The sequence below is a fragment of the Heteronotia binoei genome, chromosome 13 (assembly GCF_032191835.1).
Source record: "Heteronotia binoei isolate CCM8104 ecotype False Entrance Well chromosome 13, APGP_CSIRO_Hbin_v1, whole genome shotgun sequence".
Classification (NCBI taxonomy): Eukaryota; Metazoa; Chordata; class Lepidosauria; order Squamata; family Gekkonidae; genus Heteronotia; species Heteronotia binoei.
The window spans coordinates 23,185,710-23,206,906 of NC_083235.1; the positions used below are offsets into that span (position 1 = coordinate 23,185,710).

Below are 21,197 nucleotides of genomic sequence, written 5' to 3' on the forward strand. Positions count from 1 at the left end.
GCTTACAAGGCTCTTAGTACAGGGCCTACTGTAAGCTCCAGGAGAACTGGCTACATCAGGGGTGTGTGGCTTAATATGCAAAGGAGTTCCTGCTACCAAAAAAAAGCCCTGGGTTTGCCATTGCCTGCCTCTGCAGAGTGACCCGGAATTTCTTGGTGTTGTCCCATGATCCAAGTACTAGCCAGGGCCAACCCTACTTAGCTTCTGAGATCTGATGAGGTCAGGGAATAGGTGTGGATAGTCGCTCTGGATACCAGCTTCTAGCGGTCGACAACTGAGGAAGGCTTGCTGTTGGTGAATTTTTCTGTCATAACAAGTGTTGACAACTGAGAAGGGGGAACATTGCTTTCTGATGGTGGTTTTCTGGGTGAAAATGGGATGTCGAACTCAACATGTGCTGATTCTGCCATTGTGTTCTTCAGCAGGAGATTCTGAATGTAACACTAGCATTAAATTAAGCCACTGGTTCTCATGTGTTTTGGAGTGGGCCCACTCCTAAACTTTGGGGAAACCCCTCACTGCAATGCTGCAGCCTACCAGCATCACAGATTGGTGGGGAGGAGGTGTGTAAGGTATGGATGAGAAGAAGGAAGAATCTTTGCTGTGTCATCTTTCCCCAAGAGCCCCATGGCGCAGAGTGGTAAAGCTGCAGTACTGCAGTCCTAAGCTGTGCTCACGACCTGAGTTCAATCCCAGTGGAAGCCGGCTCCAGGTTGACTCAGCCTTCCATCCTTCCGAGGTCGGTAAAATGAATACCCAGCTTGCTGGGGGGGGAAGTGTAGATGACTGAGGAAGGCAATGGCACACCACCCCATAAAAAGTCTGCCGTGAAAACATTGTGAAACAACGTCACCCCAGAGTCGGAAACGACTGGTGCTTGCACAGGGGACTACATTTTTAGGGGTTTTTTACATCTTTCTCATTAATGGGAGGAAAGGGGAGCCACATAAAGTTCCCTTATTCAGGGCTTTTTTTTAATAGCAGGAACTCCTTTCCATATTAGGCCACACACCCCTGATGCAGCCAATCCTCCTGGATCTTACAGTAGGCCCTGTAAGGTCCTCCAGGAAGACTGGCTACATCAGGAGTGTGTGACCTAATATGGAAAGGAGTTCCTGCTACAAAAAAAGCCCTATTGAATCAGATCCTTTGTCTAGTAAGGTCAGTTATTTCCTATTCTGACCGGCAGCATTTCTCCCAGGTCTTAGGTAAAGTAGGATCTTTCACATTCTCTAGTATCTGTCTTGACCTTTAACTGGAGATGCTGGGGATTGAACCGAGGACTTTCAGCATACAGTGCAAGAGCTCTGCCACTGAGCCACACCCCTTCATGGAGCCACGGTCTCCTCTCCTAACTCAGGAGTTCAAATCTTGCCACCCATCTTCGAGAATGTCCTGATCCACTTGTGGTTCATGACCCCCATTTTGAGAATCACTGGATTAAGCTGCAGCGGGATTGATTGGAGATATGGACGGTGGAGAAATTGGGGGGATTTAGGAACAGTATTGTTCCCATTCTTAGCTGTCTGTGATTTCACAACAGAAAAGGCTCCCGAGTCCCGACGTCTCTGATTCGCCCTTTGCCCTGTCTGGTACAAGAGAAGTGTTTGCGTTCCCAAGCCCAGTTGTATTCCTGTAATTGCTAGTTCTGAGATGCTGGTGGTGATTATGTTTCAGGGTGGGTGGGGAGAAGAAGTGGGTTGTTCTGTGCATGTGATCCAAAATTATATGACCCATGAGCTCTCTCCCATCCATTAGGCTGTGACTAATTAGCCCATTATACAGAGGAGAAGATGAAGGAAGAAGAAAGAAGAAAGAAACTGTGTTTAGAGGCAGTCATTTGCATTTCAGGAATGAGCCATACACAGGTCAAACAGCTCAGCCAAAACTGGCCCATCACACCAAACAAAGGGCAACCTGCCTGGAGGTAGTTCAGGCGTTCAGCTTAGAGTAACCAAGTGTCATTTTTATCCCACCCTTCCTTTGAGAAACTCAGGGCTGCAAACGTGGTTCTTCTCCTGCCCTTTTGATCTTCACAACAACCCTCTAAAGTAGTTCAGGCAGAGAGAGAATAGCTGGCGCAAGGCTACCCATTGGAATGGAAGTTTGAACCCAATGATCCTCCACTGTGGCATATCTGGGCTCCATGGCACTCAGTAGCTTGTTTCCTGGCACCTTCCTCAGAATTTAGTGTAGTGGTTAAGTGTGCAGACTCTAATCTGGGAAAATTGGCTTTGATTTTCCACTCTTCATATGCAGCCAACTGGGTGACCTTGGCCAGTCACAGTTCTTTAAGAAAGCAGGAGTCAAGTTGCGCCTTTAAGATCAACCAAGTTTTATTTAGAACGTAAATCAGACGAGGGGGTTAGATATTGTGAATATCTGTCTCATCTGGTGAAGTGTGCTTAGAGAGCACACAAAAGTTTACATTCTAAATAAAACTTGGTTGATCTTAAAGGTGCAACTTGACTCCTGCTTTGTTCAACTGCTTCAGACCAACACGGCTGCCCACCTAGTTCTTTAAGAGTTCTCTCAGAGCTCTCTCAGCCCCACCTACCTCACAGGGTGTCTGTTGTGGGGAGGGCAAGGGAAAGGAGATGGTAAACTGCTCTGAGACTCTGAGTGAAGGGCGGGGTATTAATCCAGCCTCTTCTTCTTCTTCTCAAGTCAAAGAGCCAATCCTGGCTTTCATTCACTTCACTGGAGCAGAAAGTGCTTCAGAAGAGCCTCAAACATAACATTTTTCCTGCCTACAGTAACCATCTGGAAATAACTGCTTCCATCATAGGAGGCTGCTTAGCTTGGACAGGCCCAATGTTTTGTGACTGCTCCCTCACCCAAGGCAGCCATTTTGTGGTGGTGCTCTCTACCTATTCTCAGAATTCTAGAAGTGCTCACAGGCCCTTAGTAGCAGCAGAGTTATTTGTGCTTATAGTGTCCCAGTAGGATCTGGGAGGTCTGGTCAGCCTTGGATCAGTTACAGTCGGCCTAGCTTACCTCATAGTTTTAGGAGAGTAGCCATGTTGGTTGGCAATAGAAGAGCTAGTCAGTCAGTCATATTTATTACAGTCATTAGACCATCCATATACAGAAGAAGAAGAGCTAGATTTGGTTGCAGTAGCAAGTTAGAGACCAACAAAATTGTCAGGAGTATAACTTTACGAGAGTCAAATGCTGTGTCTGAAGAAGGATATTTCAAATCTCAGCTTATATCTTGGAAATCTTGGTTTCTGAGGTGTTACTGAACTCAAATTTACCTCACGTAAAAATAAAATGCAGGAGGGGGAGAACCATGGATCCTACGCTGAATTCCTTGGATCAGTGGTAGGAGAAACATGGACTAAATCAGTGAAAAACATGTACTAACATGGGAACATAAGAGAAGCCATGTTGAATCAGGCCAATGGCCCATCCAGTCCGCACTCTGTCACACAGTGGTCAAAAAACCAGATGCCATCAGGAGGTCCACTAGTGGGGCTGGGATGCTAGGAGCCCTCTCAATGTTGACACCCCCCAGTACCCAATGAGAAGTGAAGCTGAGGGACAGAGAAGTCAGGTAGGACCAGGGGTGCAGGAAAGTTGATTCCTGATGTAGTGGTTTTGGGGTAGGGATTTGAAGGAAGATGAGAGAGTGGCAGCTACTTTGGAATTGAGTCAGATAATGTGGCACCAGCCCCACCACAGAGAGTCTGGCTAATGAGATATGGCAAACTCTTTCGCTTTTGATTCTGAGGGAGAAGACTGAAACACAGGGACAGCTTTGATGGCATTCAGCGACGGCGTCTGCTCCTGGTTTAGGCTTCAGCCAACTTTCCTCTTTGCTCATCTGCCAGGGGTGTGCCCCTCCTTCTCTCCTCAGCTGGTCCACCCCCAGACGGCATTGGGCCAGAGACGGCTTTGCGCTCTCTGTGGTTTTGCTGAGGGTAGGTTGGCAGTCAGGTCTGGGGAGGATGGGATTGTTAGTTGATCAGCACGAGTGTGTTGCAAATCCCACACATATCATGCTGACTGGGTTTTATTTTTCAAATTATATTCTGCTATGGACGGCTTGTCGAAATGTTGAAAGAGGTACAGTGCCTTGTGATTTGTTATCTAAGAAAAGGTAGTTCTGCAAAGGATTTCCCTTTTTAAACTGCCACCCTAAACGCTGAAAAGGGCATGAGGGAAAATTAAAAAGTGGTGTTGTCAGACACAGTGAAGTAATGTACTGAGTAAGTTCTGTCCAAGGGACCCAGAGTCCTTATGCTGCTAATGCTGCCACTTTTGAGTTCTTAAATCCACACCTCTCTGCTCTGACTGAAAAACTGCTGAGTGTAGACAGAAGTGGCAGCTCAATTCGACCATTGCACAAAAACACAGTTTCATTAAGATAAGTGCTGTTAAGGTGGTTGTCCAAATTGGGCCACTCCTCATTAGGGTCTGTCAAGCTAGATTAAGTTGGTTTACTAACCACATCATTTTGTGCGAGGCACGAATGCATGCTTCTTGGTTTGCTCCCTGAAAACAGACAGGAGGAAATGAAACCAGGATTTGAGTGACTGCCTGTGAACTGAATCTTGGTTTCACAAACTAATTGTGGTTAAAAATAAACCAGGGTTTTGTGTAATGTCTGAACTATGGCCTGTCTCTGCAGCTGTGACAGAGAGCCCACCTACTCAGGAGGTCAAAAAGAGGACCTCTCCATGACCTCTGTCCAAATGTTGACCTCTCCCAGTAAAGCTCCTGACCTTTGCCTTTTTTCTTGCTCTGATTGCAAGCCCTCCATCACAGTTCTATAGAAATAAATTGGCTTTCTCTGTATCCACCACCTCTTTTGGAGGCTGTTGTTGCCCCAAGGGTTACTGAGGCCTGGTTCACCTGGACCATGAGAAAGAGGTGGCACAGATCCAAGGTGACAGAATGGACTTCACCACCTTTGTTTGCGCAGAGTTTGTTTGAACACATGAAGCTGCCTTATACTGAATCAGGCTCTTGATCCATCAAAGTCAGAACTGTGTACTCAGATTGGCAGTGGCTCTCCAGAGTATCAGGTAGAGAGGTCAGTCCCATCACCTATTACCTCATCAACTGGAAACGCTGGAGATTGAATCTGGGACCTTCTGCATGCCAAGCAGATGTTCTACCACTGAGCCACTACCCTGTACACACATTGTAGTGAATACACATACAATCTTTGTACAGTGCACATTTGATTTTTCCTTGTTGTCATTACATTAATGTTCAATGAGTGTACAACTGGAGGTGGGATATAAACCCCACATTTATCCAGGAACATGTATGCAAAGAGTGATTAACACATAGAATTCACCGCCACAGGAGGTGGTGGGAGCTACAAGCATAGACGGCTTCAAGAGGGGTTGGATAAACCTATGGAGCAGAGGTCCATCAGTGGCTATTAGCCACAGGGTATAGATGGAACTCTCTGGGGCAAGTGATGCACTGTATTCTTGGTGCTTGGAGGGGCAACAGTGGGAGGGCTTCTAGTGTCGTAGTCCCGCTAGTGGACCTCCTGATGGCGCCTGGGTTTTTTTGGCCACTGTGTGATGGAGTGCTGAATTGGTTGGGCCATGCGCCTGATCCAACATGACTTCTCATATGTTCTTATGACTGGTCTCTGGTTTAATTTCTGACGTATATATTTCTGCCATGCCTGGATTGGCTACAAGGCCACCCAAACTTACTATTTATTCCAGGAAACTCAGGGATGTCACTGAAACCAGCATCCCTTTGTCAAGTTAGTATTTATCCTACCATCCTCTATCGAGATGATGCTCTGCAGAGTTTTGCAAGCTAAAGGACTAGTCTCTGCTCCCCAAAGAGTTTACTCTCTGCCTTTTAACAGGTGAAAAGTTAACAAACTGAGGGAGAGAGACCAGATTAGCATCCAGGAAATGCATTTCCCAAGGGCAGGGCCCTTCAGATAGGAGCAGGTGGGATTCCCTGGGGCCTTTGTCATCAGAAACAAGTTTACCTCCTATCTTGTTGACATCCCACAGCAAACTTCTTCTGGGAACACTGCTTTGTCTGCAAACAAGACCTGTGCCACAGCTCTAACAATTCTTTTGCTCGGCCTTTGTTGGCAAGGGATCCCTCCATAAGATATAGTGTATCTCTGGGCATAGTGTATGTAGAAATTAACTGCGCAAACCCTTATGTATATGAATGATTCCAGAGAGATAGCTGTGGCAGTCTGTGGCAGAAAAAATAAATAGGTATTTTGTGGCCTCTTAAAGACTTCACAGAGAAGTGGAATGGTATGGCATAGCCCAGTTTCATTAGATCTCAGAAGCTAAGCAGGGTCGGTAATTGGAAGGGGAACCGCCAAGGGACACTCTGCAGATCTTTACTTCTTCTGAAAGTACCTTGCTGGGGTTGCTGTAAGTTGGGTGTGTCCAGGGCTTGCCAGTCCCCAGGTGGGAGCTGGAGATCTCCCACAATTACACTTAATCTCCCAATGACAGGAACTCGATTCCCTGGAGAAAATGGCTTCGTTGGAGGGTGGACTCTATGGCATCATACCATGCTGAGGTCCAGGGCTTTTTTTGTAACAGGAACTCCTTCACATATTAGGCCATACTCTCATGTAGCCAATGCTCCAAGAGCTTACAGGGCTGTTATTACATGGCCTACTGTAAGCTCTTGGCGGACTGGCTACATCAGGGGTATGTGGCCTAATACACAAAGGAGTTCCTGATTTTAAAAAGCCCTGCTGAGGTACCGTCCTTCTCCAAGCCTTGCCTTCTCCAAGCCCCCTCCCCAAAAAATCTCCAAGTATTTCCCAAGTGGGAGTTGGTGACCCTAGCTGGATGCCACATAGGCACATACAAAGAACTTAATATTGTTTTATTCCAGTTAAGCTTTCATTAACTTGGAGCCACTTCTTCAGACATGATGGGTGGATCCACACTATTTAGTCATTTTATGTAAAAAGGTAAAGGTAGTCCCCCTGTGCAAGCACTGGTCATTTCCGACTCTGGGGTGACGTCGCATCACGACGTTTTCATGACAGACTTTTTATGGGGTGGTTTGCCATTGCCTTCCCCAGTCATCTTCGCTTTACCTCCAGCAAGCTGGGTACTCATTTTACCCACCTCGGAAGGACGGAAGGCTGAATCAACCTTGAGCCGGCTACTTGAACCCACCTTCCGTTGGGATCGAACTCAGGTCGTGAGCAGAGCTTGGACTTCAGTACTGCAGCTTACCACTCTGTGCCATGGGGCTGCTTGTCATTTTATATAGGAGGTATGAAAAGAGCAGTACCCCAACACAGCCAAGGGGCCACGAATAATAGGAATTACAGGGTGAGATGTAATTATGTAACACTCAAATCTAATCAAGTCAAATAATAGAGACCATTCACTTGCTGTGCTGTTAGTTAACACCTGTAATCAGTGGGGAATTCAGGTTTTGCTAAGATGGTTAACACCCATAACGAGTGAGAAATTCCAAGTCTTTGTTCAAGCCAAGATGCACACACAATTTAGAAGCTGAACACCCGCAGCACCTGCTGCAGTGACGGGAATTTTGCCCTTATCGCAGTCATTTTAATGAAGAACAGGAATTTTGAGAAGTGCGATTTCCCATGAAGCCACTAGAATACTGTACATTCTCTTTCTCCAGGTGGGGGGTAAGGCGTGTAATGTCCGACTCAGGTTACATGCCACTCAGATCTTCATCAAAGGCTTGGGAGAGGAGTAGTGGACTCTCCAGCCGGTTGTAGATTAACCATCCCTACTTACTGTTAGCTGTTGATTCACCTGCATGAGATAGAGATTGTGACTTGAACGCTGGAGCGGCTCAATTTCCTCAGATCTGTTTGGACTACTGGCATGGGATCACAGGGTCCCAAGCAGGAATACACAAGGGAACAACCTTTGGCAGCCTGGTTAGCAAAGGAGGGCAGTTCTGCTGATAAGTAATTTTTCCCCATTACCTCTCCCCACCACCTCTGCCCAGTAAGCCATTGCATGCATTTTCTGTCCTCATCTTCCATTCATATTCACAAATACAATGAACTCTGGCTCAACATTGGTGTTTTCATTAGCGAGCTTACTTTAAAATTTTTCCCCCTTCTGAAGTCAAAGGGACTAGAAACTTAATGATTGCTGAAGATCCTGGTGTAATTTAAAGGGGGGATACATACTTTGGCCCTGTTTGATGCGTTGGTATGTACCAGCCATTCCCTTCTTGTGGCCAGAAAAGCCTTGTTAGTGGTGTGCATTAACTGAGTGCGCCCCTTAAAGCATCCCCCAGAATTCTCAGCAATTCTTAATAGTTCCTTGGCAGGTGAGCAGAGGTTCCTTGGCAAACCAGCTGATGTTAGAAGGTTTCCTTGCTGGTAATCATTCAAAACTATTGGCCTCTATCCTCAATCTGTTGGGCTTGCTTGGGCACAGCTAGAACTGATCTTTATTTATTTTATTAAGTTTTTCTCACTTCAGGTTGGGGTCGTATAATATAGCCCACTTGTTCTCTTTTTCACTGATTTCTCCTCATTACTTTTTCATTCCCGCTGTTCCTTTAAGGAGCATGGTTCTCTATTGCCCTTTTTATTTCCACAGTGATCCTGTGGAGTACATTAGGCTCGGAGAGAGAGAGAGCACAACTGACCCAAGGTCACCTAGTAAATTTTATGGCAAATCTGGACTTGAACCTAGGTCTACCTCTAGTGCTAATCCAACACTCTAATCACCACACAGCACTGGTTGTCCTCACAAGACCCCTGTGAGAAGAGAGAACACGACTGGCGCAAGGTCACCCGGTGAGTGGTATGTGATTGATTTGAACTCGAGCCGCCTCAACCCAAATCTAACACTAATCACTATCATTTTCACGTCTGGTCAGGCTCCTTAGGCAGCGGCTTGCCCACCTCCACCCAGAGACTGCCAAGGGTGTGCCTGTCTTCTGCAACCCTCAGCACAATAACTAGCTGCCTCCCAGCCACATTTCTTGGCCCACCTGTTTCCTTTCCAGGCTGAGTCTCTCTCTTATCATCTGTCCTGTCAACATTTCCTGTTTATTCCTGCGTGAAGCTGTTTGGTTTGAGCTGAATTTGTAAGTGAATAGAGAGAGCAGATACAGAAAACTGAGCAGCAGGGGGACAAGCCGAGGGGCTGGCTTTGAAGGGCAAGATTCAGGTCTGCTGAGATAACTGGGGAAGAAGCTAAGATGCCAGGGAGGCTGTGTTGCTTCCGGAGAGATGGTGGAGCAGTGGGAGATGGCAGGGCAAATGAAGGCAGTCATTGTATGTTGGACTTGCTTGAGGGGGCTTGAGTATAAAGCTCTCGTAGCGAATTCAGGTGGGCAGCCATGTCATAAAAACATAAGAGAAGCCATGTTGGATCAGACCAATGGCCCATCCAGTCCAACACTGTGTCACACAGTGGCCAAAACAACTCAGGTGCCATCAGGAACTCCATCAGTGGAGCCAGGGTGCTAGAAGCCCTCCCACTGTTGCCCCTCCCAAGCACCAAGAATACAGAGTCTCACTGCCCCAGACAGAGAGTTCCAACAATACCCTGCGGCTAGTAGCCGCTGATGGACCTCTGCATCATATGTTTATCCGATCCCCTCTTGAAGCTGTAGCTGCGGCCACCTCCTGTGGCAATGAATTCCACGTGTTAATCACCCTTTGGGTGAAGAAGTACCGGTACTTCCTTTTATCTGTTCTAACCTGACTGCTCAGCAATTTGAGTGCCCATGAGTTCTTGTACTGTGAGAAAGGGAGAAAAGTAGTTCTTTCTCCACCTTCTCTATTCCCTGTATAATCTTGTAAATCTCTGTCATGTCGCCCCTCAGTCGATGTTTCTCCAAGCTAAAGAGCCCCAAGTGTTTTCACCTTTCTTCATAGGGTAAGTGTCAGTCTGAAAGCTTGAGTCCAGCTGTTGGCACCTTTAAGACCGACAAAGTTTTGTTCTGGGCAGTGCTCCCTGTAAGCTGTGGAGTCTTGTGAGCAAAAATTCTATTTTGTGAGCTACTGGCATTGTGAGCTATTGCATTAATTAGTTTGCTCTGAGGCCATTTTTTTTCCTGAGCTAAGACAAAAACGTGTGAGCTCGAGACTGAAAACCTCTGAGCTAGCTCACACTAACCCAGCTTAGAGAAAACGCTGGTTCTGGGTAGAAGCTTTCATCTACATGCACACTTCTCCAATTCTCAGTTATTACTGAATTATAACAAGATACACAACATATGCCGAATTATGCTGATGAGGTACTAGATCCCTAAACCCCACCCCAGCAGAAACTGAGACAGAATACAACCTTATAATCCACCTAAGATCAGAATCACACAGGCATGGTTCATAAAGTAGGTTCTGTAGAAAGGAAATATAATCTATGCAAATAGGCATAGTATGCCAATAAAGGCATACTATGTTTGGAAGGCAATAAGAGTGATCACAATCTGACAAAACATATTACACAGAATGGACGAAAAAGCACAGGGTGAAAAAACTTTCCTAGTTTTTTTTTTTTTTTAGGAGGGGGCATCAGACCATATCAGAGGTGAGGGAGTGTCTCTGTTTTTAGGAAAATACCAGACTGTGGTTAAATTTGTTTTTTTGGCAGAATGTTGAGGTCAGACAGATGTGCAACAAAAAAGGGAACCAAAGCTCTACAAAGGTTTCCTGAGACTAAGGTGAGAATGCCTGAGAACTATGAAAGGGAATTTCGCCAAGTATAATGGTTAGAGTATCCAACGATGGCTTGGCAGACCTGAGTTCAAAGTAGGGTTTCCAGCCTCCATGTAGCGCCTGCAGATTTCCCAGAATTACATCTGATCTTCAGGCAACAGAGACCATTTCCCCTAGAGAAGAATAGCTGCTTCGGAGGGTGGACTCTGGCATTATACCCTGCTGAGTTCCCTCCCTCCTCAAAATCCTGCCCTTCTGAGGCCCCACCCCCCAAATCTCCAGGAGTTTCCCAAACCAGAGCTGGCCGCCCTAATTATATTCCACTGGGACCCCTCCACTACCCTCCCATGCACCCGTCTGCAGGCACCACTCCCAAATCTCCAGGAATTTTCCTGCCCAGAGTTGGCAACCCTAGTTCAAAGCCCTTTTCTGCTAAGAAGCCCACTGTGTGACTTTGGGCCTGCCACTATCTCTCAGCTGAATTTAGCTTGTAGGGTAAAATGGCGTAGGGGAGAACTGCAAGCTCCACAGTGGAATGCTGGGATAAAAATGGCTGACCTCTCCCAGCATCCTTTAAACTACCCAAGTATTTCAAGTCCCTACACAGACCATCTCACCTAATTTATTTTACCAGGCCTCTCATGGCTCAGTTTCCTGTCTACCCTCTTCCTTTCTGTTTCTATAAAACTGAGATTAAGGGGTTTATTTTTCCCACCGTATCTGAAGAAGTGACCTGTCTAACAAAAGCTCATACAGGAATAAACGTTAGTTTTTAAGGTGTCATTGGACTTCGGTTTGGTTTTGGGATCAAATTGTGATAGGCGGATAAGCTGGGGTAAGTTGTTTTGAGGGAGCAGGCTTATGGTTGCCAGCTCAGGGTTTGGAAATACCTGGAGATGTGAGGAGTGAAGCCTGAAGGGGATGGAGTTTGGGGAGGGAAGGGACTTCAGAATCTGCCTTTCAAAGTGGTCATTTTCTCCAGGTGAATAGATCTCCACAGCAATCCACCTGGTGTGGGAGCTTCCAGTTCACAATTTATACCATTTTCTCTTGCTGTAGGATTTCTGGCAGTGCAGTCTTATGCAAACTTCCTCCTGTCTAAGTTTATTGAAATCAGTGGGCTTAAACTGGAGCAACTCTGCATAGGATTGCATAATAGAAATGCAAAGGGTGGATCCATAGCTGTGGATAAGGGCTGATGGGAATAAGGAATGCGATGTCTCTTGGCACCATTGTTCTGGGGTCCAGTGGCTAGAGTGCCAGGCAAGGATCAGAGAGACCCAGATTTGAATCTCCACTCTACTGTGGAAGCTTGCTGGGTGATCTTGGGCTAGTTGTACATTCTCAGGCTAAGCTACCTCACAAAGTTGTTGTGAGGACAATATGAAGGAGGGGACAATGATGGCATATGTTGTTTTGGGGGTCCGCATTGGGAATAAATAAGAGCCCGTGGCACAGAGTGGTAAAGCTGCAGTACTGCAGTCCTAAACTCTGCTCATGATCTGAGTTCGATCCCGGCGGAAGCTGTGTTCAGGTAGCCGGCTCCAGGTTGACTCAGCCTTCCATCCTTCCGAGGTCGGTAAAATGAGTACCCAGCTTGCTGGGGGGAAAGTGTAGATGACTGGAGAATTCAATGGCAAACCACCCCATAAAAAGTCTGCCGTGAAAATGATGTGAAAGCAATGTCACCCCAGAGTCAGAAACGACTGGTGCTTGCACAGGGGACTACCTTTACCTTTATTGGAAATAAATATCTAAATACTCTTTTTTGGAGCCCTCACCTGTTTTCAGGGCTGAGCAGTTTTACAGAAGACCACAGAAGCAACCTTTGTTCCTAACACAAAAAACATCTGGTGTATGTGTGTGTTGTACCTGCCTGTCCGACAAAGCCTGATATATGTGTGTGAGAATGGACTGTGTTGTGGTATGTGGCTGGCTGTCTTGGTGCCAAGAGGGATTAGTTGAAACAAGGACCAGAGATTAGATAAAAGACCTCGGGAGATTAGCGGCAGAGACAGCATTTACGGAAGCATCCCCAGTGTGGGTGGGGGAGGAGGGAAGAATTAAGAATCTCCTTACCCTTGGGCTCCCCATTCCTTATGGAGATGGGACTTTGGGCTTTGGTGGCGTTAGGCAAAGCCACTTGATTCAAAATGTTGTAAATGTTGGACACTACTCTGGGGGTGGACAAACTTGCTTAACGTAAGGGCCTCATAGAATAAACATCAGATGTTTGGGAGCCACAAGACGTGAACATCACATCGCTTGAGAGCTGCAAGACAGGAAGGCCGGAAGACAAATAGGTAGCGAGGAGGGAAAGAGTGGTGGAAAGAAAGCAACTTTAAGGGGTTGGTTTAGATAAGTGGATTTAAAGAGAGAAAGCCGTCTCCAAGCCAGCTGACAGGGCAGTGGGGGCTTTGAGAGCCACACAATATGTGTGAAAGAGCCACTTGTGACTCGCAAGCTGCAGTTTGGCCAACCCTGCTCTACTCCAAAGGAGCTATAGGAACTGAGCATAAGGATTGTTGGAACCATATCTGTAGGATCGTGTCCCGTTATAACTAGAACCGTCACGTTCTGGATCCATCAGTTGGAACCCCCCCCCCCAGGTTAGCAAAGGGAGAAAGAACCTTAACTTTCAGCTTAGCCCAGTGTTTCCTATTTGCTGGGTTGTGACCCGGTACCAGGCCACAGAAGCCTCACTACCGGGTCACAAGAAAAGCCAAAGCTAGCCCCGCCCCCAGCAAAGCTAGCGACTCCCCGTCTCTGTGTTGTGCAGAGAGGAGTTGGGCTGCCTCTCCTTCCTTCTCCCCCACTCCCAGTATTTGAAAGAAAAGCTAGCATCCACTGGCACTTTAGACCCATGAAGTGTTCTTCAAGGTATGAGCTTTCATGTGCCTTGCAGCATGTTCTTTTGGGGAGATTTCCCCAGGAGGCCTGGGTGGCAAAGAAGGGTGTGTGTGTGTTTTTTCAGCCGTGAGGGGCGGGGAGTGGGCATTCCAGTAGCTATTTTTTTTTGCCAGACAACCCCTGAGCAGAATTTTTGCTGGCTGGGGTCATCTGATGGTGAGGAAGGCTTTTTTCCCTTTGCCCCCCCTTTCTTTCTTTCTTTCTTTCTTTCTTTCTTTCTTTCTTTCTTTCTTTCTTTCTTTCTTTCTTTCTTTCTTTCTTTCTTTCTTTCTTTCTTTCTTTCTTTCTTTCTTTCTTTCTTTCTTTCTTTCTTTCTTTCTTTCTTTCTTTCTTTCTTTCTTTCTTTCTTTCTTTCTTTCCCTGCAAGTGATGCTCTGTCTGTATTCTTGGTGCTGGGAGGGGGGAAGCAACAGTGGAAGGGCTTCTAGTGCCCTGGCCCCACTGGCGGACATTCTGGTACTTTTTGGGCATTGTATGAGGGAATTTTGGACTGAATAGTCCACTGACCTGATCCAACATGGCTCCTCTTATGTTTTTGTTCTTTCTTTCCATGTCCTTCTTTTCCTTCCCTTCCATTTCATTCTTTCCATGTCTTTCTTTTCTTTTCTTTTCCTTTCCTTTCCTTCCATTTCTTCCTTCCTTTCCCTTTCTCTTTCTTTCTTTCCTTCCATTTTTACTGGATGAAACTTTTCTGTTCATCATACTGTTGCTGCAGACATAGGAGCTCTGCCAATGAAAAGTTGGCACCCCCAGTTGTAGCCAGGTGGCCTTCTATGAGATTTCTGTGTGAGTGAGTGAGTGAGTGAGTGACAGTAAGGTGTGGGGCAGAAAAAGATTATTGCGGTATATCTCAACAGCACTGGAAGAGATGGTACTATGAACTTGGCACCATTTTACTGGTCCTGCTTTTAACAGCTGTCTGACACCAAAATTAAACTCCTCCTGTAGATATTTATAAGGATGAAAGTAGTTCACTGGCTAAGTATCTGCACAACAGGTTGCTTTTAAAGACATGGGAAACACAGCCAGTAAAAAACTGCAAGCCCCTCATAAATATCCTTTTTGGGATAACTGTAAAAAAGCTTGTATGAACTTCATATAACTTGAAATAAATTCATTAATTGCAATACAGTTCTCTGCTACCTTCCACAGCAATCTCCCCATGTTTCAACCAAAGAAAAGTATGAAAAATAGCTGTCAAAAGATTTTCTTGAAACCAAGCAAACTTGGTTGCAGCTTGAGGCAGGGCTCCAGTAGTAGCAGCTGAAGGAAGGGCCTACTAAATGTGTCAGCATATTTTGAGGTAGAGCAGCTGCCAGGGCCCAGTGTGGGTGGTACACAATGCGGGCATTCCTGATGGCAATGGCAACAGCACTCCCAGTTGTATACACTGGCCAGTGCTGTTGAGGAAGAGATGTGTAGGTGGTGCAGGCAATTGAACATGGGCATTAGAAGTGCTTGCAAGCTGGAGAAGAATACACAAACAGATAGGTGCATGCAGGTGTGGGGGTGAAAAGAGAGGACTGCCCACTTCCAACCCCTATTTTGGCTCAGCATGAGTTTCCAAGAGATTTTTCTGAAAATGAATTTACTTCCGAAGAACAGGCAGGTTTGGGGGAGTGCCCTGGAAGTGACATCACAGGAAAAGGCGGAGTTTTGGTTCAGTGTGCCCTGGAAGTGACATCACTTGGTCCTTGACACCACAGGAAATGACATAATTCCTGGCTCCATCTCCAAATTTTAGTGGGCCACAGAGGAGAAGTGTAAAAATAATTGGACCACGGGAAAGAAAAGTTTGGGAAACCCTGGCTTAGCCTATTTATGCACCATCTTTCAAACAAAAAAAAGTGGGTTTGAACATGATTTTTTTTTTTTTTTTGCTCTCAAGACACAGCTGACTCGTGGCAATCCCATCGGGTTTTCAAGGCAAGAGATGTTCAGAGGTGGTTTGCCATTGCCTAGCTCTGGAAATATCTTGTTGCAGTGAGTTCCAGGAGATCATCAGGTGTTTTGTGAGAAAGTTTCCTTTTACCAGTGGCTCCTTGTTTCACTGTGAAGATTGTGTGTGTCTTAAGTGTCATCTGGTTGCTTCTGAATTATGGCAGCCCTATGAATAATGACCTCCAGAACATCTGATGGTTAACAGCCTTGCTCAGGTCTTGCCAACTGAAGGCCTTGACAGAGTCCATCCATGTCATGTTGGGTCTTCCCAGAGCTTTTTTTGAGCAGAAACACAGTTCCAGCTGGCTTGGCATCAGGGGGTGTGGCCTAATATGCAAATCAGTTCCTGGTGGCCTTTTTCTGCAAAAAAGCCCTGGGTTTTCCTCTTTTCTTGCTGTTTTCAACTTTCCCTAGCATTATTGTATTTTCCAGGGACTCTTGTCTTCTCATAATGCGACCAAAGTGTGATAGCTTCAGTTTAGTTATTTTAGCTTCTAGCCAGAGTTTGGGCATGATTTGATCTTGAACCCTAGTTGGTTGTCTTTTTGGCAGTCCACAGTAGCTGCAAAACTCTCCTCCAACACCACATTTTTAAAAAAAATCAGCTTTCTTCCTTTCCACTTCCTTCATTGTTCAACTTTCACACCCGTATATAGTAATGGGGAATGACCTTTTAAATGAGCTCGGTATTCTCATAGGAAGGGAGCTTTGGTCAGTGTTTAGATGTGGAACATCCTCCCGGAACACAGATTTTGGTGCATTTCAGCAGGTAGAACCTGCCTCTTGTTGGTTTGGCCAGGGATGAAATTCTAGCAGGAGCTCCTTTGCATATTAGGCCACACACCCCTGATGTAGTCAATCCTCTTAAGAGCTTGCAAAAAAGAGCCTTGTAAGCTCTTGGAAGATTGGTTACATCAGAAGTGTGTGGCCTAATATGCAAAGGAGCTCCTGCTAGAATTTCACTCCTGGGTTTGGTACAACTTAGCAAAGAGGAGCAGGGGTCACACAGCTACACAATGAAGCCAAAACTCTTCCTTTCTGCCTCACTAGCTTTGAACGTAGCAGATTTGATTGGCCTGTAGGTGCAAATTGGCACTCTGGGTAGATGGCCGTTTGACAGCAATGCTGATCCTGTGAACTTAGGGGGAGGTATTTGTGAAGTTCCTACATTGTGCAGGAGGTTGGACTAGATGATCCTGTGGGTACCTTCCAACTCTGTGCTTCTGTGAATTCTTGGCAACTCCTTTCCAAGTTAATCATTACCCTTTGTGGTTCTCTGAGACCAGGGAAGATCGCCCCACTTTTGCTGAGCGCTGTGGGTTTGCCTACGGAACTCTGAAGTCAGGCTGGAAATCCTGGCCCAACTTCTGCTTCCAGGCTGGGATCCCAGTGCTTTTGGTCTCGGCTATGAATCAGCCGGCAACTCCCTGCAGAGACTGAAACGGGAGATGGTGGTGGTTCCCACAGATCATTGAGCGTCAGATGTGTCTGTCTGGCAGGCCTGTGGGGGCGGGGGGTGGGTGGGGAGAGGCCGGTGTGGAGGTTCTCTTTGCTGTCTCCCCCTCATCTTGGTACTCTGGGGCTCTCCCTGCCATGGCTGGGTATTTTAAGCTTTTTCCCAGGCCTGTGGGCCCCAAAAGGGGGGGTGGGTATCAGCTCTGCCTTTTTGCAGCTGCTGAACTATACACCTGGCTGCTTGCACAAGGGCCCATTGTCCAGCATGGGAGAGCTCTGTGGAGGGGATGGTGGGGGGAACAGGGACAGGAGAATAGAAAGGCTGTCCGAAGTTGGGGAGCAGAGCAGGAGGAGGAGATCGGAGGGAACACGCTTCCAGTTTTCAAATGCTGCAAACACTTTTCCATTGGCTTTAGCTGCAGGTATTGCAAATCGAGTAGGCCTGCCAGCAGATGTTTGGGAAAGGAGGCCTCAGCGATGCGCCAGTGGGAAGATTGTTGGGGTTCTCCAAGAAATGCTCTCACCTTCCAGGAAGGGGGGCAGGTCTGAATTGCAACCCAGCATTGTTTTAATCAGTGGAGACCCTGGAACTGATTAGGGCCAGGGAGCGATCCAGAAGGCTGAATCCAAAGTGTTCTCAGCACTCTCGTACAATTACCGTTCCTTGGCAAAAGCCCCAGTTCTTAAACTGATTTCAGTCCTATTTAAGTCTCCCCCTCCCCGTTTTGTATTGCAGACAAATTGTGAATGAGAAGTAGCTCATCCCTTCTCTCTTTGCTTCTATTGGACGGTTGTCATCTTATTCGGTTGTCATCTTATTTGGCTCCCGTTGAGTATTTGGCTACCCTGCAGAACTTCGGTTTTGGACTCCTTAGTGTTTCTGTTGTGATAAAGAGACAGTGGCTGCTGAAAGCGACTGGGAGTTAAGCTCCTGTTAGGAGCTAATGGAGTGGTGTGGGGTAGTGGTTAGAGTTTTGCACTAGGATCTGGGAGATCGGCAGCATCTTAAACTTAGAGCCCAGGATATTAATCCATGGTGTTTATTAAATTAATCATGCAGCAGTGGGATCATTTTGGCAGGTGGGTTACTTGATCACCAGCTTGTGTTGAAGGATGGGGAATGGATCCTGTGCTCCTCCATTCCAGTTCCTTGTCCTGATCCCAGCTTCCAGTGCTAGATCACAGAGAAACAGGAGCAGAGACCAGTTCTAGTGCAACCCTCTGTTCAAAGGCTCAGCCGTCTGCTCCTTTCCCATCCTTCCCTTGTGCAGAGCAGATCAGTATTCAGCAGTTTAGGGGAATTGACCCAATACTTCTTAATTGGAATAATTTACTTTGGTTTTGCTAGTCATGGGGAGGCAAGCCTCATTTGGGGCAGGAGCTCACAGGAGCGGAGCTCTGGAACCTCTAAATTTTATTGTGCTCTTTCTTACCCCCCCCCCCCCAAAAAATTGCTTCTGGGCTCCATTGTTCAACCCCCTGTGAGAATTTTGCTGAACTCAAAGATTTGACAAACTTTCTAATATTTTTCCCCACCAAAAAAAATGAGAAAATAACCAAAACATATAAAGCAGACGGATGGAAATCTTCATCATGCCACTGTGGCTACGTAGGAGAAAGTAATGGAAAAAGTATGATGGGAGGAAGGTTTTATTATGATTATTACAATTCAGGAACCTTTTAAGGTAGATGCTGAGTTGATATAATTTAGTCCACCTTCCAGTGATGTCAGGGGTGTGTGGCATATGCAAACGAGTTTTGCTAATGAGCTCCGGCACCTCTTTCTTTTTCAAAATGAGCTATGGGGGGGGGTGGGGAATAAAGAGTTAAGCAGGCCAGCGAGATACATACCAATAGAAATCTCATCCAGCTGCCCTTCTGATATTTCAGTAAGCATTGCACAGATATTTGAAACATACCTTTGGAGCCTTTATATGGGATGTTCAGAGGTGGTTTTCCTCTGCATAGCGACCCTCATATTCCTTGGTGGTCTCTCATCCAAAGAAAAAGAAAGCCTTAAACTAGTCATGAAGGTCAGTCTGGTTTCTGCGCTCCTGAAAAATTGCAGCACGTAAAAATAGTCATAATCACTCCAGTCCCCTTTGTGTCTCTTTCATCTACCAAACCTCACACATGAGAAGCTACTCTCTAAGCACAGTAGGGTATTCTGGCTCTGTTACTATTATACTGTATAAATCCCTTATTCCCTTAAAATTAGTGGGCTAGTTTCCTTCTGTCCCATACTGTTACCCTTTATGCTTCAATCCAGACTCCAGTCTATCCATGCTGCAGAATAAAGTGGGAGCAAGTTAATACATATCTGAGTTGGTAGTGTGAATTGTACTACTTTGGATCCCACTGAGGTCCATGCCCCCCCCCCCCCGGCTCCATCCACAAATCTTCAGGAGTCTTCCCAGCCTAGAGCTGGAAGATCCCCCTGCAAGTGACCATAGGGTACCTGATAACACTGGCTGGAAATCACATTTTTCCCTGTGTGGAACATCTCTGCAACCAGCATATCAGGCAGAGGGCTATGCTAAAAACCTTGCCTTTCCATGCTCCTTTTCTATTTGCAAGTGGGGTTTATACACAGCATTTAGAATGCAATCGGAAGTGGTACAGGCTTCGCAAAAAGGTCTTCCTCAATCTCATTTGGCTGCATGGGTAGATCCGAGTGTTGCGTCCTTTGCATGTTTGGAAGGCTTTATTATTATTTGGTTATTTATTGTCCGCCTTTCTTTCTGAGACTCATGGGGACAATATAGATTAAGTCAAGTAGAATCGACAGGATGAGACATCCGATAAGGAACACGACAAGGTTTGGGCTACAGAATTCAGAAAACAGAAATCTCAAACAAAGCTGGAACAAAGCATGAGCTTTTAAACACGATAGATTAAGTGGTATAGGAAGTATCTAATCCAGAACATGCTTACAGTGAGGGGTAGCAATACAGTAGTATAGGGCACAGTCTCTATCAGTGCTCCCTCTACGCTGTGGAATCGTGTGAGCAAATATTCTATTTTGTGAGCTACTGGCATTCAAGTTGTGAGTTGTGGCTACTGCAAAAATTAGTTTGCTCTGGGGCCATCCTGAGCCAAGACAAAAATGAGTGAGCTAGAGGCTAAAAACTGTGAGCTAGCTCACACTAACTCAGCTTAGAGGGTACCCTGGTCCCTATCTCTTTGCCAGTGTAACTGTCTGATCAATACAGCCCTGTTTACTTGAGAGGTCCAAAGGTCAGTCAGTCAAAAAATTATTGTGTATAGCCATTGGCCATTACAAAGAGAGGGTGCAGTTCTGTGGCTTATACCTTCTTGTGCAAGTTCTCATCTCTCTCCTTCCCTGCAGTGTCAGCGTCCTGGTTGGGGCACCCAAAGCCAAAATGAACCAGCCGGAAGTCACAGAAGGAGGTTCTGTCTACTACTGCCCCTGGCATCTGGGCAGTGTCAGCTGTGTGCCCATTGAATTCGACAACAAAGGTAAGGAGATGAGGGCACAGAGTGGATGCTGGCTTGGCTCATCCTGTGCTCAGATCTGTACTTTGCTTCCCAGTTTTATGCCTAGGCCACACTCTCTCCGCCTCTCTTTCTTCCTCTTCATGTGGGTCTTTTTTTTTTTTTCAAATATTGTAAATATCCTAAACGAGAAGCTTATTTGTGTAGAAGAAGATTAATAGGGAACCTCTACCTTATAAGGGAACCAAAAGACAGAGGGAGCAAGAGATTGGAGCCGCATGTAGTTCCCAAATTATGGGGAGGAGTGTCATAATGAAATACAGAAACCCCAGCCTCTGATTGCTACCCTTGAATGAAGACAGACAGGCCATAATCTTTCTCCTTCTGCTACCTGGATGACTTGCTAAAAGAAGTATCTAAAGGGGGCCATTGCAAAAGGGAAGTGGGCTGGGAACACCTCCCCCCCCCATAATTTAAGCATTGGACAAATGGGGAACAGTTCATCCTATCCCTAGCCAGTGCCATAATCAAGACGAAGACCTCTTCGTGAGTAATAACTTATTATCTGCAGATGAGTAAGAGCAGGAGAGTAAAAACCTTGTTTAAAGCCCAGCAGAGAAGGAAGAAAGCAGACACAGCTTGGAAACTGTGAAGGGCAGTGTGGTGAAGAGGGGCTGAGTCACATTACAGATGTCAAATGAACGCACCCCAGCTTTTGATAGAGAAACTCTGAAAACAGTATAACCATATACCAAGGGTGCGGGTATGCATAGACAAGGCACCCTTCATCAGCAAAAAGCAT

General features: G+C 46.2%; 1 protein-coding gene across 1 annotated transcript in view; it reads left to right on the plus strand.

Moving 5' to 3' along the window:
* Window positions 1–21,197, plus strand: part of ITGA5 (integrin subunit alpha 5) — a 114,545-nt gene that overhangs the window by 10,657 nt on the left and 82,691 nt on the right. Inside the window, exon 2 of the mRNA XM_060252503.1 lies at window positions 20,289–20,419. Within this exon, the coding sequence (XP_060108486.1) occupies window positions 20,289–20,419 (131 nt within the window). The remainder of the gene's footprint in view (window positions 1–20,288; window positions 20,420–21,197) is intronic.